Source organism: Eurosta solidaginis, chromosome 1 (genome assembly GCF_040869045.1).
Source record: "Eurosta solidaginis isolate ZX-2024a chromosome 1, ASM4086904v1, whole genome shotgun sequence".
Lineage (NCBI taxonomy): Eukaryota > Metazoa > Arthropoda > Insecta > Diptera > Tephritidae > Eurosta > Eurosta solidaginis.
In genome coordinates this window covers 6,736,922-6,755,751 of record NC_090319.1, presented here as the reverse complement: position 1 = coordinate 6,755,751, position 18,830 = coordinate 6,736,922, and the positions used below count along the sequence as shown (strand labels likewise).

The 18,830-nt window shown below is 38.9% G+C and overlaps 1 protein-coding gene across 1 annotated transcript; it reads left to right on the top strand.

Moving 5' to 3' along the window:
• The first annotated feature begins 4,581 nt into the window (after nt 1-4,581).
• Tailor (tailor) lies at nt 4,582-8,087 on the top strand. Its single transcript, XM_067763875.1, has 7 exons — nt 4,582-4,791; nt 4,870-5,257; nt 5,591-5,815; nt 6,625-6,873; nt 6,942-7,115; nt 7,223-7,424; nt 7,497-8,087. The coding sequence occupies exons 1-7, from the start codon at nt 4,765-4,767 to the stop codon at nt 7,681-7,683; spliced, it is 1,452 nt and encodes a 483-aa protein (XP_067619976.1). The 5' UTR covers nt 4,582-4,764; the 3' UTR covers nt 7,684-8,087.
• The last annotated feature ends 10,743 nt before the right edge of the window (nt 8,088-18,830 follow it).

Genomic DNA, 18,830 nt, shown 5'->3' with positions numbered 1-18,830 from the left:
GTCCAAAAATATCAAGAGAGGTGTCAAAAGATGCGTATTAATCTTGACAAAAAATAATAAAATAAAAATTTTATCTCTGTCCGGAGATATTTGCAGTTGAAGTTGGCGATTTTCATGTGGTTGTTGTAACATTGTGGTACCCACAAAAAAATTGTGATCATAACTGTTTTGCGCCGATATAATTTTGGTCTCCAAACTGGTGTTGGACCCAACCAGGGTGATTTTTTATAAGCGCGACCGAAGGCCGCCAACGCAGAGAGGTGTTATGCGCAAAAATATTATGGATACCACCCCCGGTTTCGTAGGGACCCGCTGATGTTTTTTCGGTTTTTCGTTAATATCTTTTGAACGACTTAAAAGTTTTATTTTCCGCTTTCAGATTATTAATACTAATGTCAAGACGCATCGTTTGACACACCTCTCGATATTTTTGGACACATATTAGCAGTTACATGCTGTCGTATAGAATTGCCATTTTCTGCGCAGCAATTTCAGAAAAGTAGATAAAGACAATTTTACTAGTATAAGATTGTGGTAAAAGCATATGAAAAACTGCTTATGTCACGGGGCCTTTAAGGCGGTGACACAATGACATTTTTCTTATAGATGCGTTTAACACAAGCTTATGCATTCCAATAACATCGCCACAATCAACCAAGATGTTGCATTTGTAAATATGAAGGAACTTCAGACTTCGCAATTGATGTCTATTACGCCTTGCCCATTCACATACAAAATTTTGCGAAGCACTGTTGTAAACATTCTGCCTATACAATAAAAATACTTCCCTTCAAAAAACGCGAGTACTCTATAAATAATGTAAGGAATACTCCTTTGGGAGTATAGGACTGCTCCAAATCTAATCTGTATTCATACAAAAAATGTGCTCCAATTAACATTGCGATGTCCTAGGAGAGGAGTATGTGATCCCACTCTCGCTTTGTTTGTGAGTATTCCATAGAGTACATACGTGAGAGTACTTTCCAAAGTACTTTCACTGTAGTACACCATGGAGCACCCACAGAGAATCATATGCCAAAGTACTAAAGAGGAATTGTGTCGGAAAGAATTATCGAAGTGAATTTAATTTAAAATGAAAGTAAATGAAGAGGGGCAATACAACTTTTATATTTTATACTACGAATATTCTTTTGTTATTTAGCATTTGCGTTAATAAAGAAACTAATATTTCTCTATACATACTATAGTATGTATACATAAAACCAGTGCGCTGTTGCATTTTATCAGAGTTGCCAAAGTAAAATTTTATTACTACCCTTCAAAAAACGCGAGTACTCTATAAATAATGTACGGAATACCCCTTTGGGAGTATAGGACTGCTCCAAATCTAATCTGTATTCATACAAAAAATGTGCTCAAATTAACATTGCGATGTCCTAGGAGAGGAGTAGGTGATCCCACTCTCGCTTTGTTTGTGAGTATTCCATAGAGTACATACGTGAGAGTACTTTCCAAAGTACTTTCACTGTAGTACCCCATGGAGCACCTACAGAGGATCATATGCCAAAGTTCTAAAGAGGAATTGTGTCGGAAAGAATTATCGAAGTGAATTTAATTTAAAATGAAAGTAAATGAAGAGGGGCAATACAACTTTTATATTTTATACTACGAATATTCTTATGTTATTTAGCATTTGCGTGAATAAAGAAACTAATATAATACGCATACGCATACGTGAATAAAGAAGCTAATATAATATGTATACATAAAACCAGTGCGATGTTGCATTTTATCAGAGTTGCCAAAGTAAAATTTTATTATTAGTTATTTGCATGCAATATTTTACTTTTGGCAACTCTGTTCGATCGTCATCGTGTCGTGATCACTGTCGTTAAAAAACGAGCAATGATCGGCTGATGGTGGTCCGCAAACGCATTGCAAAGGAGTATTGTTAGAGTACTCCAACATGAAGAAAATGGGACACGCAATCCAACAATTTTTGCAGGGTAGTTATTTGCATGCAATATTTTACTTTTGCCAACTCTGTTCGATCGTCATCGTGTCGTGATCACTGTCGTTAAAAAACGAGCAATGATCAGCTGATGGTGGTCCGCAAACGCATTGCAAAGGAGTATTGTTAGAGTACCCCAACATAAAGAAAATGGAACACGTAATCCAACATTTATAACAAAGCAGAAAACAGACATCCGGCAGCACGCCAACTGTGGCACATTTCAACTGCAGCTATGTTACGCGCTATCAGTCAACTGAGACTAGTGATGGACGATATAGCTATTTTGAGCTATCAGTGAAAATGGATATGTCGAAATTTGAATCGCGGTTATTTTTTATAGCTATGGCTATCGCTTTAATTTATTTTTAATAAGCGAATCTGCAATTTGTATACTTGGATATAAAAAAGGAATGTTTAAGTAAGTAAGGAGCAGATTGAATGTTATACATTAATTCAATTTAGTATAAAGAATATATGAACCAAAATTGGAATAAAAAGAAAAAAATGTGTACCTTTTATTGTAAACCGATGTAATGTGTAATTTTCTGAGATATTGTGATATATATTAGGCGTGTTTTTTTATACACGCGTATACGTTTACGTTTGCGCGTGAAAAAAAACGCCTATCCTCGCTTAGATAATGCTTAGGAGACCCATCTAGCGGCAGTGGTTAAACAATAAGCTACAGCTACAGGGTGTACCGAAAAGCGGAGACACGACCCTCTGTTGTATGCCTGTGTATAACATATAGCTAAATAAGTTGCGATGAATTGTGGACACACATAGAATACATAGAATTAGTGTAGAGGGTGAAACAAAAACACATATTTCAGTTACATTTGAGTATAATGCGTATTGAAATTTAGTAGTACACATTTTATGCGCAACAACTTCAGAGGTGTATTTAAAGTTTGACGCTTAGCAGTCCATATAAAGTATAAGCGTATAGACGTTTACGTGTAAAAAAAAACACGGCTATTATCAACTGGGTGACGACATTATGTTCAGTCTCGCATTACAATAAATGAGATGCAACTAGCTGAAATAGATGTCTATGCATCTTTGTTTTATAAATTTTGCTAATTGAAAATGCTTTGATTTTTAAATGCAAGATGAATCAACCCGAAATATATCTGTAAATGTAACATCAAAAAACATGATTTATTACTATTATTTTTATACTACACCGATGTATTCAGAAATACTCCGTATGAATTTATTCTGAAAATTGTATTTGGCTGCATAATATTTATATAGTAAAGTGAAGCAATTTTTAATGAAAAATACAGAGGAAAAATATAGCAAATTATTATAAAAATATTCTTTAGCAGAAAATTAGCCACCCACTTCAGTGCACTAGAAATTAGCCGGAGAATTCAACCATATACAAACCATATGACAAAGCTTAAATTGCATTCTCCCAAAAAACTTAAATTTTGAGTTAATCTGTTTACAAAAAGACGAGTGATATATGTTTCTATAATTCTTTTATTTTTCCATCAAAAACACATATTTTATAAAACTGCTAACGGCTACTGCCTAGAAGTATTAACTTAGGAATTACACAGGCAACCAATCTTAGACCAAGTCTAAAGACACAGGTCAGTCATTTAATCTCTTTTATTTTTTTTTTTGATTTTGATACTCCTTGTTGCGGAGTGAAATGGCCAATTGTTCAAGCCTCTTAAACAGCCAGGTTGTCATGCGATTATTTGTGTTTTTGCCAGATCATTTTATATTATTATTGTAGGTATCGCACGTCTTTTCTCTAGTAATTCTCAATTTAATTTTTATGGCGTCACGCCAGATATTCCGTTAGTTTATGTATTTGTTAAAATTTAAGGTTAGGTTTTTTATTGGCACCACGCCATTCTGTCATATGTATTTAAGGCATCACGCCAGATTTTCCGTTAGTTTATGTATATTAACTTTACAGTTAGGTTTTTTGTTGGCACCACGCCATTTTTCACATTAAATTATTTGTAATACGATTTGGTGTTTTATGGCCCCCGCCAGGTTATAAATTTTTTACTGATTCCTGTTGAGAGTGTTAAGCCCCTATCTGACACAAGATCAGTGGAACCTCGCATCTCCCAACTCCGCCGAAAAGCCAAAAGGAAGCACTAAGCCAACCTTAAGGCCTAACAAAAATTTCAGCTCAACTAACAAGCCCGACAAATTACAGTTGAGCCGAGGACGACCCGCGCGACCAATTTGACTGAACGACTAGAACGGAATGTTGTAATCTCTTTTATACACTTCATGAAATATTTATATGGATGGGGACTTTTACAATTATCACCGGGTTTTGCTGCGTTTCATTTATGGGCTCTTAAAATTGCCACATTTCACTGCTTTGTTTACTATAATTTGCTCTCATCTTTCACTCGGTATTAAAACAGATTTTTAATAAATTAATACAACCAAATTTTGCAGCCAACCAGATCGAAACGTTGTTTATAAAAATATCAATTCAAAATAACGCCGCCTGAAAGAGCAAACTAGCTAAAAGTAAACACAGCCGAGTGAAGAAATATAGCTTCATGAAGAAATATTGCTATTGGGGAAATGTTGCCAAAATGCCAATCACTGATATATTTGGATAGCAGAAGCTATAGCAATAGCGATTTTTCATTCACGGCGATTCAATCACCAATAGCGAAATATCGTTCCATCACCAACTGAGACTTATTTGTTTTGTTCCTCCACAAATTTGATAACAAATAGCAAGTGTTTTATTATTTCTTTGTTTTGAACATATTTGGAAAAAATACTTAGCAAGAAGAGAAATGGCTCCTTCCGTTGTACAACACTATGTAAGTAAAGGGTTAAATCGTTTTTAATTGAATCCTTTTTGCATTGTGCACCTAATCAATTTTGGGGTCTTTAAACAGGTTCATCCATTAGCGCTAGATTCAGTCCGCTTCCTTAACTCATTGGAACTTTACGGTCAAAAGTACAATCAAATTGGTCCAACTTTATGTGACTTGTTAAGAGATGTTGTATTTGGAATCGAAAAATTTTTAAAACAAAATCCACAACAAATAGTGGCTTCCGAAAAAATTAAGTTGGTGCAACCAAAAGAATTTCCTACAATTAATACCATTTACCATTGTAACTCATGTAATAAAGATTTGGGCAAATCAGCTGACAAAGCAGCAATTCATTTGGCAGAGCAGCATCGTTATAAATCACCAAAAGAATTACGCAGAGCTGAACGCAGGGAGAATAAACAAATCGAACAAAAACGTCGTGAAACTACTTTGGCCAAATTACCGAAAAGTGAGTTTGTGTTTACCCAATGAATATCATACAAGAGGTTGTTAATGTAAAGATTTCATAGTTGGTAATTCATAACTTGTAATGCATATATATACATATGTGTTCTTACACTTATGCCGGCTGTCGAATTATAGCGGGTCTACCATACCGAAGGCGTCAGCTTCGTATTGCAAGCGCCGTCTGCTAAGGCAGAATTAAAGAAAAAGTTGTTATGCCAGTAATACACTCAGAAGTTTAGCCAAACAACAATGAAAACAATTGTAAGGCGTTCGGTATGGTATACCAGCTCACTATTCGTCATAAAGATAATCCTTATTTTTCAACAAATTTTAGAAGCAAAAGCAATTCTTATGAGCGACATGGCGAAATTCTTCGCCGATCAATTGAATGTGGCGGAATATTTGAAACAAATACCAGAATATGAAATTATAGAGAGCACATTATCACCAATGCTAAAGCAGGTGTTTCCAGATAAGAGTATAAAATTGTATAAATTTGGTTCGCGTATGACAGGGATTGGTACACTTACTTCAGATTTGGATATCTATATTGAAATTGGTAAACAAAAATGTGCATACTAAATAATTAATTTATAAATCGTTGGGGGACAGGTAAAACTCATTAGGTTCCCGTAGGCATTGTTTTTTTTGCATAAAACTATGTTTCGGCATCATCATCATACAAAATTGATACTAACCGCCTAGGCCATGTTTCGAGCTAACTGACGCCATTTGCGAGCACCAAGCGAGGTCAAGTCTTCAAACTGTCGTGTCAACTTAGTGGGGGTCTCCACCTTCCTCTGCTTCTAAGTACGAGTGTGGTTAGAAATACATTGTTGGCCGAACCAATTTCTCCATTTGCTTAACATGACCTGGTCAGCAAAGCTTTTGAGCTTTTGTTTGTTATACAAGCAATGCTTACATAGCTCATTATCATATCTCTTTCCATAGTCGCAGCATCATGGACAAGATCAAAAATCTTTCGCAGTACTTTCCTCTCGTATAATCAAAGGCCCAGCCCATCTCGACGCCGTCCGAGATTCCGAGCTATACATCTTTACATTTCAATTGCATACTCAGTCCAAAGTAGCACTTGTTGGCGTGACTTATTCTCCGTTTGGTTTCTAGGCTGACATTTTTTTTGCGGTTATTTATTTTTTTTATTTATTATCGGCCTCTTAAAAAAAGGTAGTACGAGCACAAATCATAATAGGAGGCTTTCATGAAAGGAAAATATTATCAAATTGTACAAACGATAAAGATATATATCTCAAATTCGTTGGGTGTATCTAAAAAGTATTACATGTCACCCCATAGTATGTGCAGACATTATATCGTTATTATGCACTCATGTGTATATTCTGTTAGATGGTCAGTTTAATAAATTTGAGCAGAGCGCATCACAGGAAACGCTGAACAATTTCGATCGTATCCATGATATGGTTAAAAAGAGCTCATCAGATTGGAGTCGTGTTATTCCAATTCGTGGCGCACGTGTACCAATAATACGAATGAAAAGCAGGAAAACAAACATTGGATGCGATATTGGATTTTCCAACAGCTTAAGTTATTGTAATACCCAATTACTTCAATATATATTTCAACAACAACCATTAGGTTTGTTCATTAAAAAAATTATTTTAAAATTAATTAAAAATGCATATTCAAAATTCTATCACTTTTAGCTCGACGACTTTGTATATTTATGAAGAAATGGTTGGAGCGCACAAAACTGAATGAACGTATTACAACATATTGCATGTCGTTAATGGTTATTTACTATTTGCAAACTAAGAATGCATTACCTTCAATTTATACTTTGCAGAAAAAAAATACGCTGTCCAATGTTTGGGTTGGACGTAAGTTGGTCAAAATAATATGTTAGGTTATAGAACTGAATTGCTTGTATTTTGCACAATTCCTTTTCTTCGAATTTAAACACAAAAAATATTATTATCTATTTCAGCGTGGATTGGTAATTTTAGTGAGGTATCTCTAACTGATCTCAACATGCCAGTGCTTGACGTGAGCTCACAAAATTGTAAGCAACATATAGAAGAATTATGTAAATTTTATGCACAATTCAACTACGAATCACAAGTAGTGTGCCCTTATTTTGGACGTTTGAATATTGCAATTAAAAACATTGAAAGTTTAATGCCCGAACGGTAATTTTAATGATATGAACCATTTACAGTCTATGACGTTAAAATATTTGAAAACATTTATTATTTTTACAGTTATACAAACTTTGTAAAAAGTGAGAACTCTCCTAAGGATTGTGGTATCCAACTGAAGACACATATGGTTGTACAGGATCCACTACAATTGAATCATAACGTTGCAGCTCGTGTAACAAAGTCGGATTTGAAGGAATGGAAAGATTATTTAGCACAATCAGCAGCTATATTGGCTGAGTTGAAATGAAAAACATAAATTTTTTTCCCATTTTATTTCTTGTTTATTCTATATTTTTATACACCACTTACCATAGAACTTCTATTAGCATATACTGCTCATGTTAAGAAATAAATATAGAACATTAAAAAATATGGTTAATTTAAAAGCCATTTACAAATTTATCAAGAGTGGAAATCACTGTCGTTGAATATATAAACATTCTTCCTAAAAATGTACATATATAAATGAATTTGAGTGTCTAGCTAAATAAGTGCTTTAGGGCTGTTATTTAATTGTATATCACAACAAAAGAATCCCGTTATTGTGGAATAGGTCAACGCTATTTTTTTATTATAAACTGCATATGTATATCGAAGTTTCTGTTAAACTGAAAAATATAAAATGATTATATCTTTTCCGTTGTCAAGCTATGGATACATTAAGTTTATGTGAGGTTTTTATTGACCGGCCAGTTCAACGTATTCTAATAAAGCGGGTTTCTTGCGTTCCTGAACAATTATGGGTGGCGCTTACAACATTTTTCGAGCCGCCTATTCCCATTTACTACGTGTACATATAGCATAGTTTATAAACACAGTAGCCGTTTATATGCCTGTAAAAAAATATTTTTTTTATTGAATGACGCATAAATTTAAGAATAAATCATGATACAAAAAAGAAGGTAGTTCCCATGCCTCAATTATATGGTTGGCTCATCTCATCAGCTGATTTTATTTATTTCATTGCATGGTCGATGGGATTGTCAAAAGGAGATGGCAAACTCAAAATAATGAAACCAACACACTGGAAACATTTTCTTACACATACAAAAACTGCTAAGTTTTATGTTTCCATTCCATACCATTCGCACCAACACCAATACACAGATTTTGACAATTTGAACAAACATATTTTGTTATTGTTATAAACCTTTTGTGGCTCCTTGCTGTTCACGCCCAAGGGCGTCCCGTAGTCTACGCAGGCAGACAGTAGGGGTGAGATGTTGGCTGATCAAATAGAAGAAACGACGTTCTGCACAATAAACGGAGACGCCCCACACGTATGGTCACAGTTCGCCGGATCGTGAGCGCAGGACTCGTAAACTGCGTCAACTGGCTGCCGATGGTAACATTGGCATCCGACCACCTACCTATACTTATTTCGCTCGAGCGTACCGCCGACTTCATCGTCACAGAAAAACGCACTTTCATAAACTTTAAAAAATGAAAGTGGGATGAATACAAATCCTTTACAGACAACCGCATATAAATTCAGCGCGTCTCCAATTACCATCACCGCCAAAGAGGTTGAGGATGCCATCGGTCATGCTAAACCATCCAAAGCAGTGGGCGCAGACGGCATAGCCATGCCGATGCTTAAAAGCCTAGGGAAAGAGGGTTTCAAATATTTAGCACATGTCTTCAACCTGTCTCTTTCCACATTTGTCATTCCCGAAAAATGGAAAATGGCCAAAGTGGTCCCGCTACTAAAGCCTGGAAAACCAGCTAACATAGAGTCATATCGCCCGATATCTGTCCTATCGCCAGTAGCCAATACGCTTGAAGCCATTTTGCTCCCCTACTTCAAAGCAAATTTGCAGCTAGCCTGTCATCCGCATGGCTTTAGAAAACTTCATACACCACCACCGCGCTAAATGCCATTAGCACACAGATAAATTGCGGCTTAAACCAAAACCCCCACCATAGAACAGTACTCGTCGCGCTAGGCCTATCAAAAGCTTTTGACACGGTGAACCATGGCACGTTACTGCAAGACCTGGAAGGGTCTACCCTTCCTCCATGTTTTAAAAGGCGGACCGCAAATTATCTGGGTGGTCGGCAAGCATCGATGCAATTTAGAAACGAAACATCAAAACCAAGAAGAATTAAACAAGGGGTGCCACAGGGTGGTGTCCTATCCCCACTTTTGTTTAACTTCTACATATCAAAGCTACCTTCGCCAGCAGAAGAAGTTACTATCGTTTCCTACGCCGATGACTGCACAATAATGGCCACAGGCCCAGGCCCACAGATCGATGAGCTTTGTAACAGAATAAACGGCTACCTCCCTGATCTCTCCAGTTTTTTCGCCTCGTGAAACTTGGAATTATCACCGACTAAATCCTCCGCGACCTTATTTACAACATGTACGTCCCAAATGTCGAATATTTTGAACATCCCCGCCGATGGCACTACGCTACCGACTGTCTTACACCCCAAAATCCTGGGTGTGACGTTTGATCAGGATCTACATTTTGGTGAGCATGCAGCCGCAATTGTACCGAAAATCCCACAGAACACCATCCACATAATGAGGCGAGAATACTCCCCATCAGGGAGAGAAATGAGATGCTAACCAAACAGTTCCTGTTGAATACCCACAAACCTGGGCATCCTAACAGACATCTGATTGATGACCGAATACCGCCCAGGGGCTTAAGGAGTCGTATGAAGCCAAAAAACACAAGCCTTCGGGGAGTGTCTTTATCGTTAATACAACAACAACAACAGCTGGATGGGTGCACTAGCATCTTAACCAAGCCGTTAGAAATGCGAATAATAAAACCTGCTATCTGATCGAGATTCAAGGAGTGCTAGGTCAGTTTATAGCTTCTCCAACTCAATTGTCAACCTCACCTCCCCGTGGCGAAATATGTTTATCATTAAGTATTTGCCAAGAAAACTGAGTTAGTCGTCGACGGGGGTTTTCAGTTTGGCTATTGAGCAAACTTCTAGTTATTCTGTGGACACATTCAGTCTACGTGAGGAAAAAAATCTTTCAAAGCGGGATCGCCCTCGGTAGTGATTTGGCAAACATTGCGAGTGTATTTCTGCCATGGAAAGCTTCTCAGTATAAACTCATCTATTTTGCAGATGCCGTTCGGAGTCGGCGTAAAACACGTAGGTCCTGTCCCGGCAATTTGTAAAAAAATTAAAAAGAGCACGAAAGACCTGTATAGGGGGATGTGTAATGTTGAGCTTTATGGGTTTTACGTATCAACATAGTGCAAAGAATAAATCACAAAGGATTTTCCGGGTTAAGTATTTTTGTAGATGAAACGCTTCGGCCCAGAATATATTCCTATCGACAGCCGTATTTGCAAGCAGAAAAACGGACAGGCCTCCACTGAATTTGGAAAGCCAGATGATGGACTACCAATCTTGATCACCAAATTGGCGTTAGTTATCGTGAGACAGGCGAGGCTGACGTGACCTGTTACACAATGTTTGAAAAGCATAGGTGGTTAAGCGTCACTTACGCCAATGGGCTGCTATGGCGATTTTTTTTTCGGAAAATGATGCCACCCTTCTCTGCTACATATCTCGCAAGTTTGTGTGATCCTTTCACAAAATATTTCCCTTTGATTGAGAAAAGGGGCACCATTAGCTACAAATTCAGCCTTTTTGCAGGGTGCAAGGTGACCTAGTTCAAAAGAAAGAATTGAAGAGTGTAACATGAGGGTAAAATTTTTTCCACAAAAGAAAATGCCATTAGTGCACTCCTGTTTAAATCATGAGTGGACGTGCCGACAGAATTGCGTGATACCGCTAAAACAATGTCTCTTTTTCCTACGGGGATGCGTTAAATACTCAACATACAAGTACAGTAAGTGTAACACAGGCAATGTTTAATTAATTTCGTTCTAATTAACACGCGAAAATCTGGCACAGATGTGACCAAAACGATCCATATGCTTCTTAAATCCTGGGCAAACTAAATTAGTTCAACGGAACTTGCTTAATATTGTATTTGGCGTTCAGACCGAACATATCTACTATTTATATGTTCATTTTTAAATTTACAGTTGCGTTTAAGTGAGTGTTGGTATATTCACCATTTCATTTTAAATTCGTTTATTTGTCTTTATAATCAACTATTTCAAAACTTTATTTAAGTATAGATTGGTAATCTATCACCGAAAATCAACTTTCAGCTAGTTCAAGTTACGGGACAAGTAACATTAAAAACACTTTTTAAAAGTTTTTATAAACAGGGTCACTCCTCGGCAGTAGTTCACGAAAATATTGTGTTCAAAATTCGTTTTCCAGATGTAATTTCCCAGATAACAATTCGAGTCGGCGTAAAAAACATAGCTCTCGCCAGTGTGTGGGAAAGATATAAAAGCAGTATACCAAAAACTTAGACAACCAGAAAAATAGAATTCACATCTTTTATGGGTTTTTTGAAAGGACAACAAGTATATTTAGCTATTGAAAATAGTTTTTTTTTTTTTAATTTACCAAATAAGAAGAAAATCCAGTTTCTTTAAAAATTTTACAAAAATTTATCGAGTGGAGTTAGGTTCTGTTTCTCATGTAATTTTAAGTTTAGGCTACATTTATTTTTAATTTTTATATACCTTAGGGATAAGCCTTTAAAACAAGATAAGCTTATATAACGTTCTGATAAGAGGGGCATCAAAGAAAAAATATTTCATTACTCTAAGGTTCATGTGAAGAACCAGAAAGTTAATCCGTTCTAATAGAAAAGGTACATGTACTAAGCCTTGAATGAAATCGAACACAAATGAGATTGTAGGATTCTTCTATTGTGTAACGTCTTTAAGTTAATAAGGAGGTATCTTTACGAAAGTCTTTTGCATACCTTCTAGTTGTTGTTGTTGAAGCGATAAGGTTGCTCCCCGAAGGCTTTGGGGAGTGTTATCGATGTGATGGTCCTTTGCCGGATACAAATCCGGTACGCTCCGGTGCCATAGCACCATTAAGGTGCTAGCCCGACCATCTCGGGAACGATTTATGTGGCCACATTAAACCTTCAGGCTGTTCTAATGAAATACCTTCTAGTCTCTTAATATGGCAATCGCAATATGGCCTCCATATAAAAACTGCGTATTCCAGCTGCAAAAGAAAAGTATACAGAAGTTTTCGTGTATATACATACATATATGGGTAAGGAAAGTCTACACTGCACCGACGAATGAAAGCAAGCATTGAATAAAATTTAGCATTTGTATGATTTATATCATTTTGAAACATGAATTAGCATAAAAAATACATCAAGGAACTTGGGTGCATCCTGATCGGGGGACACTAAACCAAACCAAAAATAGTTCATGGACGTTCGCACTCTACGAGGTCAAAATATCGACTTGGACCACTACTTCGTGGCTTATGACTACTCCACTCAGCTCTCACCGAGAGAAATCTTCGACCTGGCGATGTGATCGAGCAGGGGGAGCATATTTCTCTCTCATTAGAAACCGCTGCTGCTCGTTAGAAGCCTATGCGACCGCCACGGTGATGCTCTATTTTTTTGTGGGTACAAACACAACAACAACCACATGAAAATCGCCAACTTCAACTACAAATATCTCCGGACAGAGATACAATTTTTCTTTTCCGCCTTCGGATTATTGTTCTGAAGATTAATACGCGTCCTTTGATACCTCACTCGAAAATCTTGGCCCAACTTTAGGGTGGGGCCCCTAAACTGCACTACTACCGAACTTTTTTTTCCTGAGCCCAAATTTTATCGAAAAATCGATGGCGCAATATCGGTTAATGAATCGACCCAGTCTAATACATATACCACAAAAAATAAGTATCCAAAACGCATCCAAGACAATAAATAAAATCTACAAAAAGTTAATAAATTCTCCAACTCAAATATTTTTAGATTATGGATATGGCGAAAACCAAAAACCAATTGGTTGACTATGGTATGGTTATGGCTAGAGCGTTATGGTATGGCACCATTTGCCAATTACTTTGATTTCCATAAGGTTGGTTGGATCTGCTGTTTTATATGGATATGGCTACATCAACTTTAAACGGCCCTTTACGCAGGCATCAACACAATCAAACGAATTAAAACATAGCGGCTACTCTGGCTAGGACATATTATGCGAGGCTAAGAAAGTATTTTTATCGGAACACACCTATGGAAGCATAGGAAGTAGAGGTATACGCCTATCCATGGTTCAATTATGTACAGGTTGGCCCGCGAAAACAACTGGCACGATGAGGAATGTCACGCCGCCTCTGAAAAGAAGGATACTGCTTATAGGGCCACGCTGCGTACGGGCGCGGCAACGCGTGATATAAATAAAAATAAATGTAAGGCGCGATAACCTCCGAAGAGATCTAAGGCCGAGCTTCTCTTCCAATTTGCGTCGTGCTCCTCTTGATTTTTCCCTACAAATTGGCCGGACGGGACCTACATGTTTTATGCCGACTCCGAACGGCATCTGCAAGGCAGATGAGTTTTCACTGAGAGCTTTTCATGGCAGAAATACAATCTGAGCGCTTGCCAGACACTGCCGAGGGGCGACCCCGCTTAGAAAAATTTTCTTCTAATTGAAAAATCTTATTTCTAAAATTTTGATGTTGCTTTGCCCGGGAGTTGAACCCAGGGCATACGGTGTGATAGGCGGAGCACGCTACCATCACAGCACGGTGGCCGCCCAACGCGTGATATATTGCAGCGTTATTATGAGGCGAAGAGGGAAGAGAGATGGCTTTTAGAAGGACTGGGGCAGATTACTGTGGGAACGATAATGGCGATCTGGTAACTGACGTAAAGAGTGTGCTGAAGTTGTAGAGGGAACACTTCGCATTGCTAGTTAGCGAGGGAGGAGACGAACCCTATACCGCAATCGCCCATTATGGAAAACACGTTCCACCACCTTACTACGACGAAGTGCGAATTGCCATATCCCGGTTAAAAAATCAAAAGGCGCCAGGTAATGATGAAATACCCGCCGAGCTGTTCAAACACGTAGGCAAAGAGTTGGTAAAGAGCATGCAAAATATCGTCGGATGAGCGCATACCTCCACATTGGAACTTAAGTCAACGAACTGATTGAACCTTTCACCCCAGCGGGTTAGGGGGTCAGAATATACCCGCGGTAGGTATGCCTGTCGTAAGAGGCGACTAAAATACCAGATTCAAGGGGCTGTGCAGCGCAATGTTTCAGGTTGCCAGCGTAATATATAGCTTCTCCAAACCCAATTGTCAACCTCACCTATCCGCGGCGAATCCTGTTTCACCTACTGTTTAAGCGACTTAAACTATGAACATTTTTCGTTCGTTTGTTTCAGTAGCCATTGAGTGTGCTTGTAATTCTCAACTGGTTAGTGAAATATTCTAAAGACATAGTTTGAGTTTTTTAATTAAAATCGAGGTTCTTCGGATGGTGTGCTAATACATCAGAGCCCAGTGCTCGCCTCCATATCACACTTTGAAGGGGTTCTTCAAATAGAAGATGAGGTGGCTCATTAGAGCGAAACCTCAGAGTGCCCAACTCTCGCCCCAAATTAAATAAATAGAGGTTTTTCTTGTAGAAAATGGGGTGCCAATACCTCAGAGCCGTCCCGTGCTCGCCTCCATATCACATTTTAAAGGGTTCTTCAAATAGAGGATGAGGTGGCTCAGTAGAGCGAAGCCTCAGAGCCCCCCAGTGCTCGCCCCCATATTAAATAAATCAAAGGTGTACTGATGCTATGCATCCTCTCATGACTTAAACACACCAATAACACTAAAACCACCCAACTTAATAAACTGAATCCCTTAAAATAAACACAAATTAAATAAATAAAGGTGTACTGATGCTATGCATCCTCCCATGACTTAAATACACCAATAACACTAAAACTACCCAACTCAATAAATGGAATACATTAAATCAAAAACCCCATAAACTCAATACAGTCCATTAATAATAATAATTTATAAATTTAAAAAAAGGAATGCTTGGTGGGAGTTGAACCCGCAACCCCGGGCGTTTGGTCGGGTACGTCAGCCACTGTGCCACGACTCATACGCTTACAAGCACATAAAATTACTCATTTATAACTCTTATTAAACTGCTCGCCCTCAATTGCCCAAAGCTTAGACATGGTCCTTCGAGCCGGATAACTGGCTCGTATGGAAGTTTCATTAGACGACTAAGCCGTCTAAGGGGGGAGTATGTTTAAGCGACTTAAACTATGAACATTTTTCGTTCGTTTGTTTCAGTAGCCATTGAGTGTGCTTGTAATTCTCAACTGGTTAGTGAAATATTCTAAAGACATAGTTTGAGTTTTTTAATTAAAATCGAGGTTCTTCGGATGGTGTGCTAATACATCAGAGCCCAGTGCTCGCCTCCATATCACACTTTGAAGGGGTTCTTCAAATAGAAGATGAGGTGGCTCATTAGAGCGAAACCTCAGAGTGCCCAACTCTCGCCCCAAATTAAATAAATAGAGGTTTTTCTTGTAGAAAATGGGGTGCCAATACCTCAGAGCCGTCCCGTGCTCGCCTCCATATCACATTTTAAAGGGTTCTTCAAATAGAGGATGAGGTGGCTCAGTAGAGCGAAGCCTCAGAGCCCCCCAGTGCTCGCCCCCATATTAAATAAATCAAAGGTGTACTGATGCTATGCATCCTCTCATGACTTAAACACACCAATAACACTAAAACCACCCAACTTAATAAACTGAATCCCTTAAAATAAACACAAATTAAATAAATAAAGGTGTACTGATGCTATGCATCCTCCCATGACTTAAATACACCAATAACACTAAAACTACCCAACTCAATAAATGGAATACATTAAATCAAAAACCCCATAAACTCAATACAGTCCATTAATAATAATAATTTATAAATTTAAAAAAAGGAATGCTTGGTGGGAGTTGAACCCGCAACCCCGGGCGTTTGGTCGGGTACGTCAGCCACTGTGCCACGACTCATACGCTTACAAGCACATAAAATTACTCATTTATAACTCTTATTAAACTGCTCGCCCTCAATTGCCCAAAGCTTAGACACCTACAGCCGAGGCTCTGGCGACCCCAAGCTCATCATGGAACTTGGGGGCGGGGAGGGAGGGGATGGCCTGAAGGTTTAATGTGGCCACATAAATCGTTCCCGAGATGGTCGGGCTAGCACCTTAATGGTGCTGTGGTACCGGAGCGTACCGGATCTGTATCCGGCAAAGGACCGTCACATCGATAACACTCCCCAAAGCCTTCGGGGAGCAACCTTATCGCTACAACAACAACCTTATAATAGTGGCTTCAGAACTCACGACAAGAGAATCGACACTCACAATATTTTCGTCTACTTGAAAGCAGCATTTGACAGCACGAAAGGAAGCTGAATGTATGCTGCTATGCCTGGATTTAAGTTCCCTGCAAACTTAATAAGGCTCTGCCAAATGACGTTGAGAAACACCGCCAGCTGCGCACAAGGCTGCCTAATTTCGTGCGATTTGTTCAACATAATTCTGCCTACTGCCTGCTGCGGTATTAGGGGCCAAAAACACCTTCTTTGCCCAACCTGGCGTTAAAGTCGCCAAGCAAGCTCGTATGTGCTTTCTAATTGTTTATAAAAAGCGTCTCTAACCTCATCGTCTTTCACCTCTGTCGGTGCATGGGCGCAGATGAATGATATATTAAACAATTTTGCTTTTATTCGGATAGCGACGAGACGTTCGTACACAGGCGTGAACGCCAATACTTGGCGACAAATTCTCTCTCCCACCACGTCTCCGACGCCGAAACTGCGCTTATTTGTATGGCCACTACAATAGATCTCACAATTTTCAATCTTCTTTCTTCCTTGCTTCGTCCAACGCATTTCTTGTATGGCGGTGATGTCAGATTTTGCTTTGACGCGGACATCAACCGGCCACCGTGGTGTGATGATAGCGTGCTCCGCCTACCACACCGTATGCCCTGGGTTCGCACCCCGGACAAAGTAACATCAAAATTTTAGAAATAAGGTTTTTAAATTAGAAGAAAATTTTTCTAAGCGGGGTCGCCCCTCGGCAGTGTTTGGCAAGCGCTCCGGGTGTATTTCTGCCATGAAAAGCTCTCTGTGAAAACTCATCTGCCTTGCAGATGCCGCTCGGAGTCGGCATAAAACATGTAGCTCCCGTCCGGCCAATTTGTTGGGAAAATCAAGAGGAGCACGACGCAAATTGGAAGAGAAGCTCGGCCTTAGATCTCTTCGGAGGTTATCGCGCCTTACATTTATTTATTTTTTATTTAGGACATCAACCAGCCGGGCATCTGCACCAATCCCATTCAGGGAGCGGACGTTCTAGGTGCATGTCCTCCAATCGTTGTCCTACAAACGTTTGCCATGGTCGTCATCAGTAAAAGGTTTACATTTTATCCGAGGCTTGTTTTTTCCTTTCACTGGAGTGCGGTTTGACGCCCGCTTGCAGCCGCACCTCGTGGTGGACAGACGCGGCCGATGAAAGATTCCCCCAGCCAGCCCTTCAACCGAGTATGTCAGAGTGGCCTAGCCAGGTTGTCGCCTTCTCACATTAGCTCACCACTAAACGGATTTTTAGTGGCTACCCAGAGGATACTTGGCCGCAAGCGACAGGTATTAGTGAGCTGCTTGAACCGCATGCGAAAGAATCGCTCTGGCCATTCCCAGGTGAATGGCGGTCAGAAGCTTTCCCCACTTTCGTGGACTTCTACACACGTCTCCACCCTCCTGTCCTCTATTACGAGCTGTGAGTTCTGCCTTCTCGGGATTAGATAAAGAACCAAAAAAAGTGGGTCTTGTAGTAAATGAGGACAAGGCGAAGTACTTGTCATATATGAAAGAATCGCCGTATTCGCGCCTTGGGAGCCACTTCACTATTGTTGGGAACCAGCAAAAACAATGTAAAATGAAATCAAACGAAGAACAACTCTTGCCAACAAATGTTACTTCGGACTGAGTAGGCCATTGAAAAATATAGTCCTCTCTCGACAATCAAAAATCACGCTCTACAAGTCGTTCATCATATGTATGTCTCGAAATCATGGACGGTGTCGAGAGAAGATTACATGGCTCTTGGAGTGTTCGAGAGAAAAGTTCTCTGGAAAATGTATGGCCCTGTCCGTTATGCCGACGTCGAGTATCGAAGAACTTATAATGATGAGCTGTATGAGCTTTACGCAGATTTGATAAACGGAGGAAGACGCTCCGGCAAGGAAATTATTTCATTAGACACCGCAGTTTGGAAGCAGAGGAAGGCGAAAACCTCCGCTGAGTTGGCAGAGGCATTACTTTATTTCTATTTTCATTTCACTTTATTCCTTTCAGAATTTTTACTTTCATTAAAATACTTAAAGTTATACAATAATTGCACGTATATAAGTTGTTTAATTTATTTAAATATAGTTACAATAAATTACATATTTTATTTACAGGTTATTATGTATGTA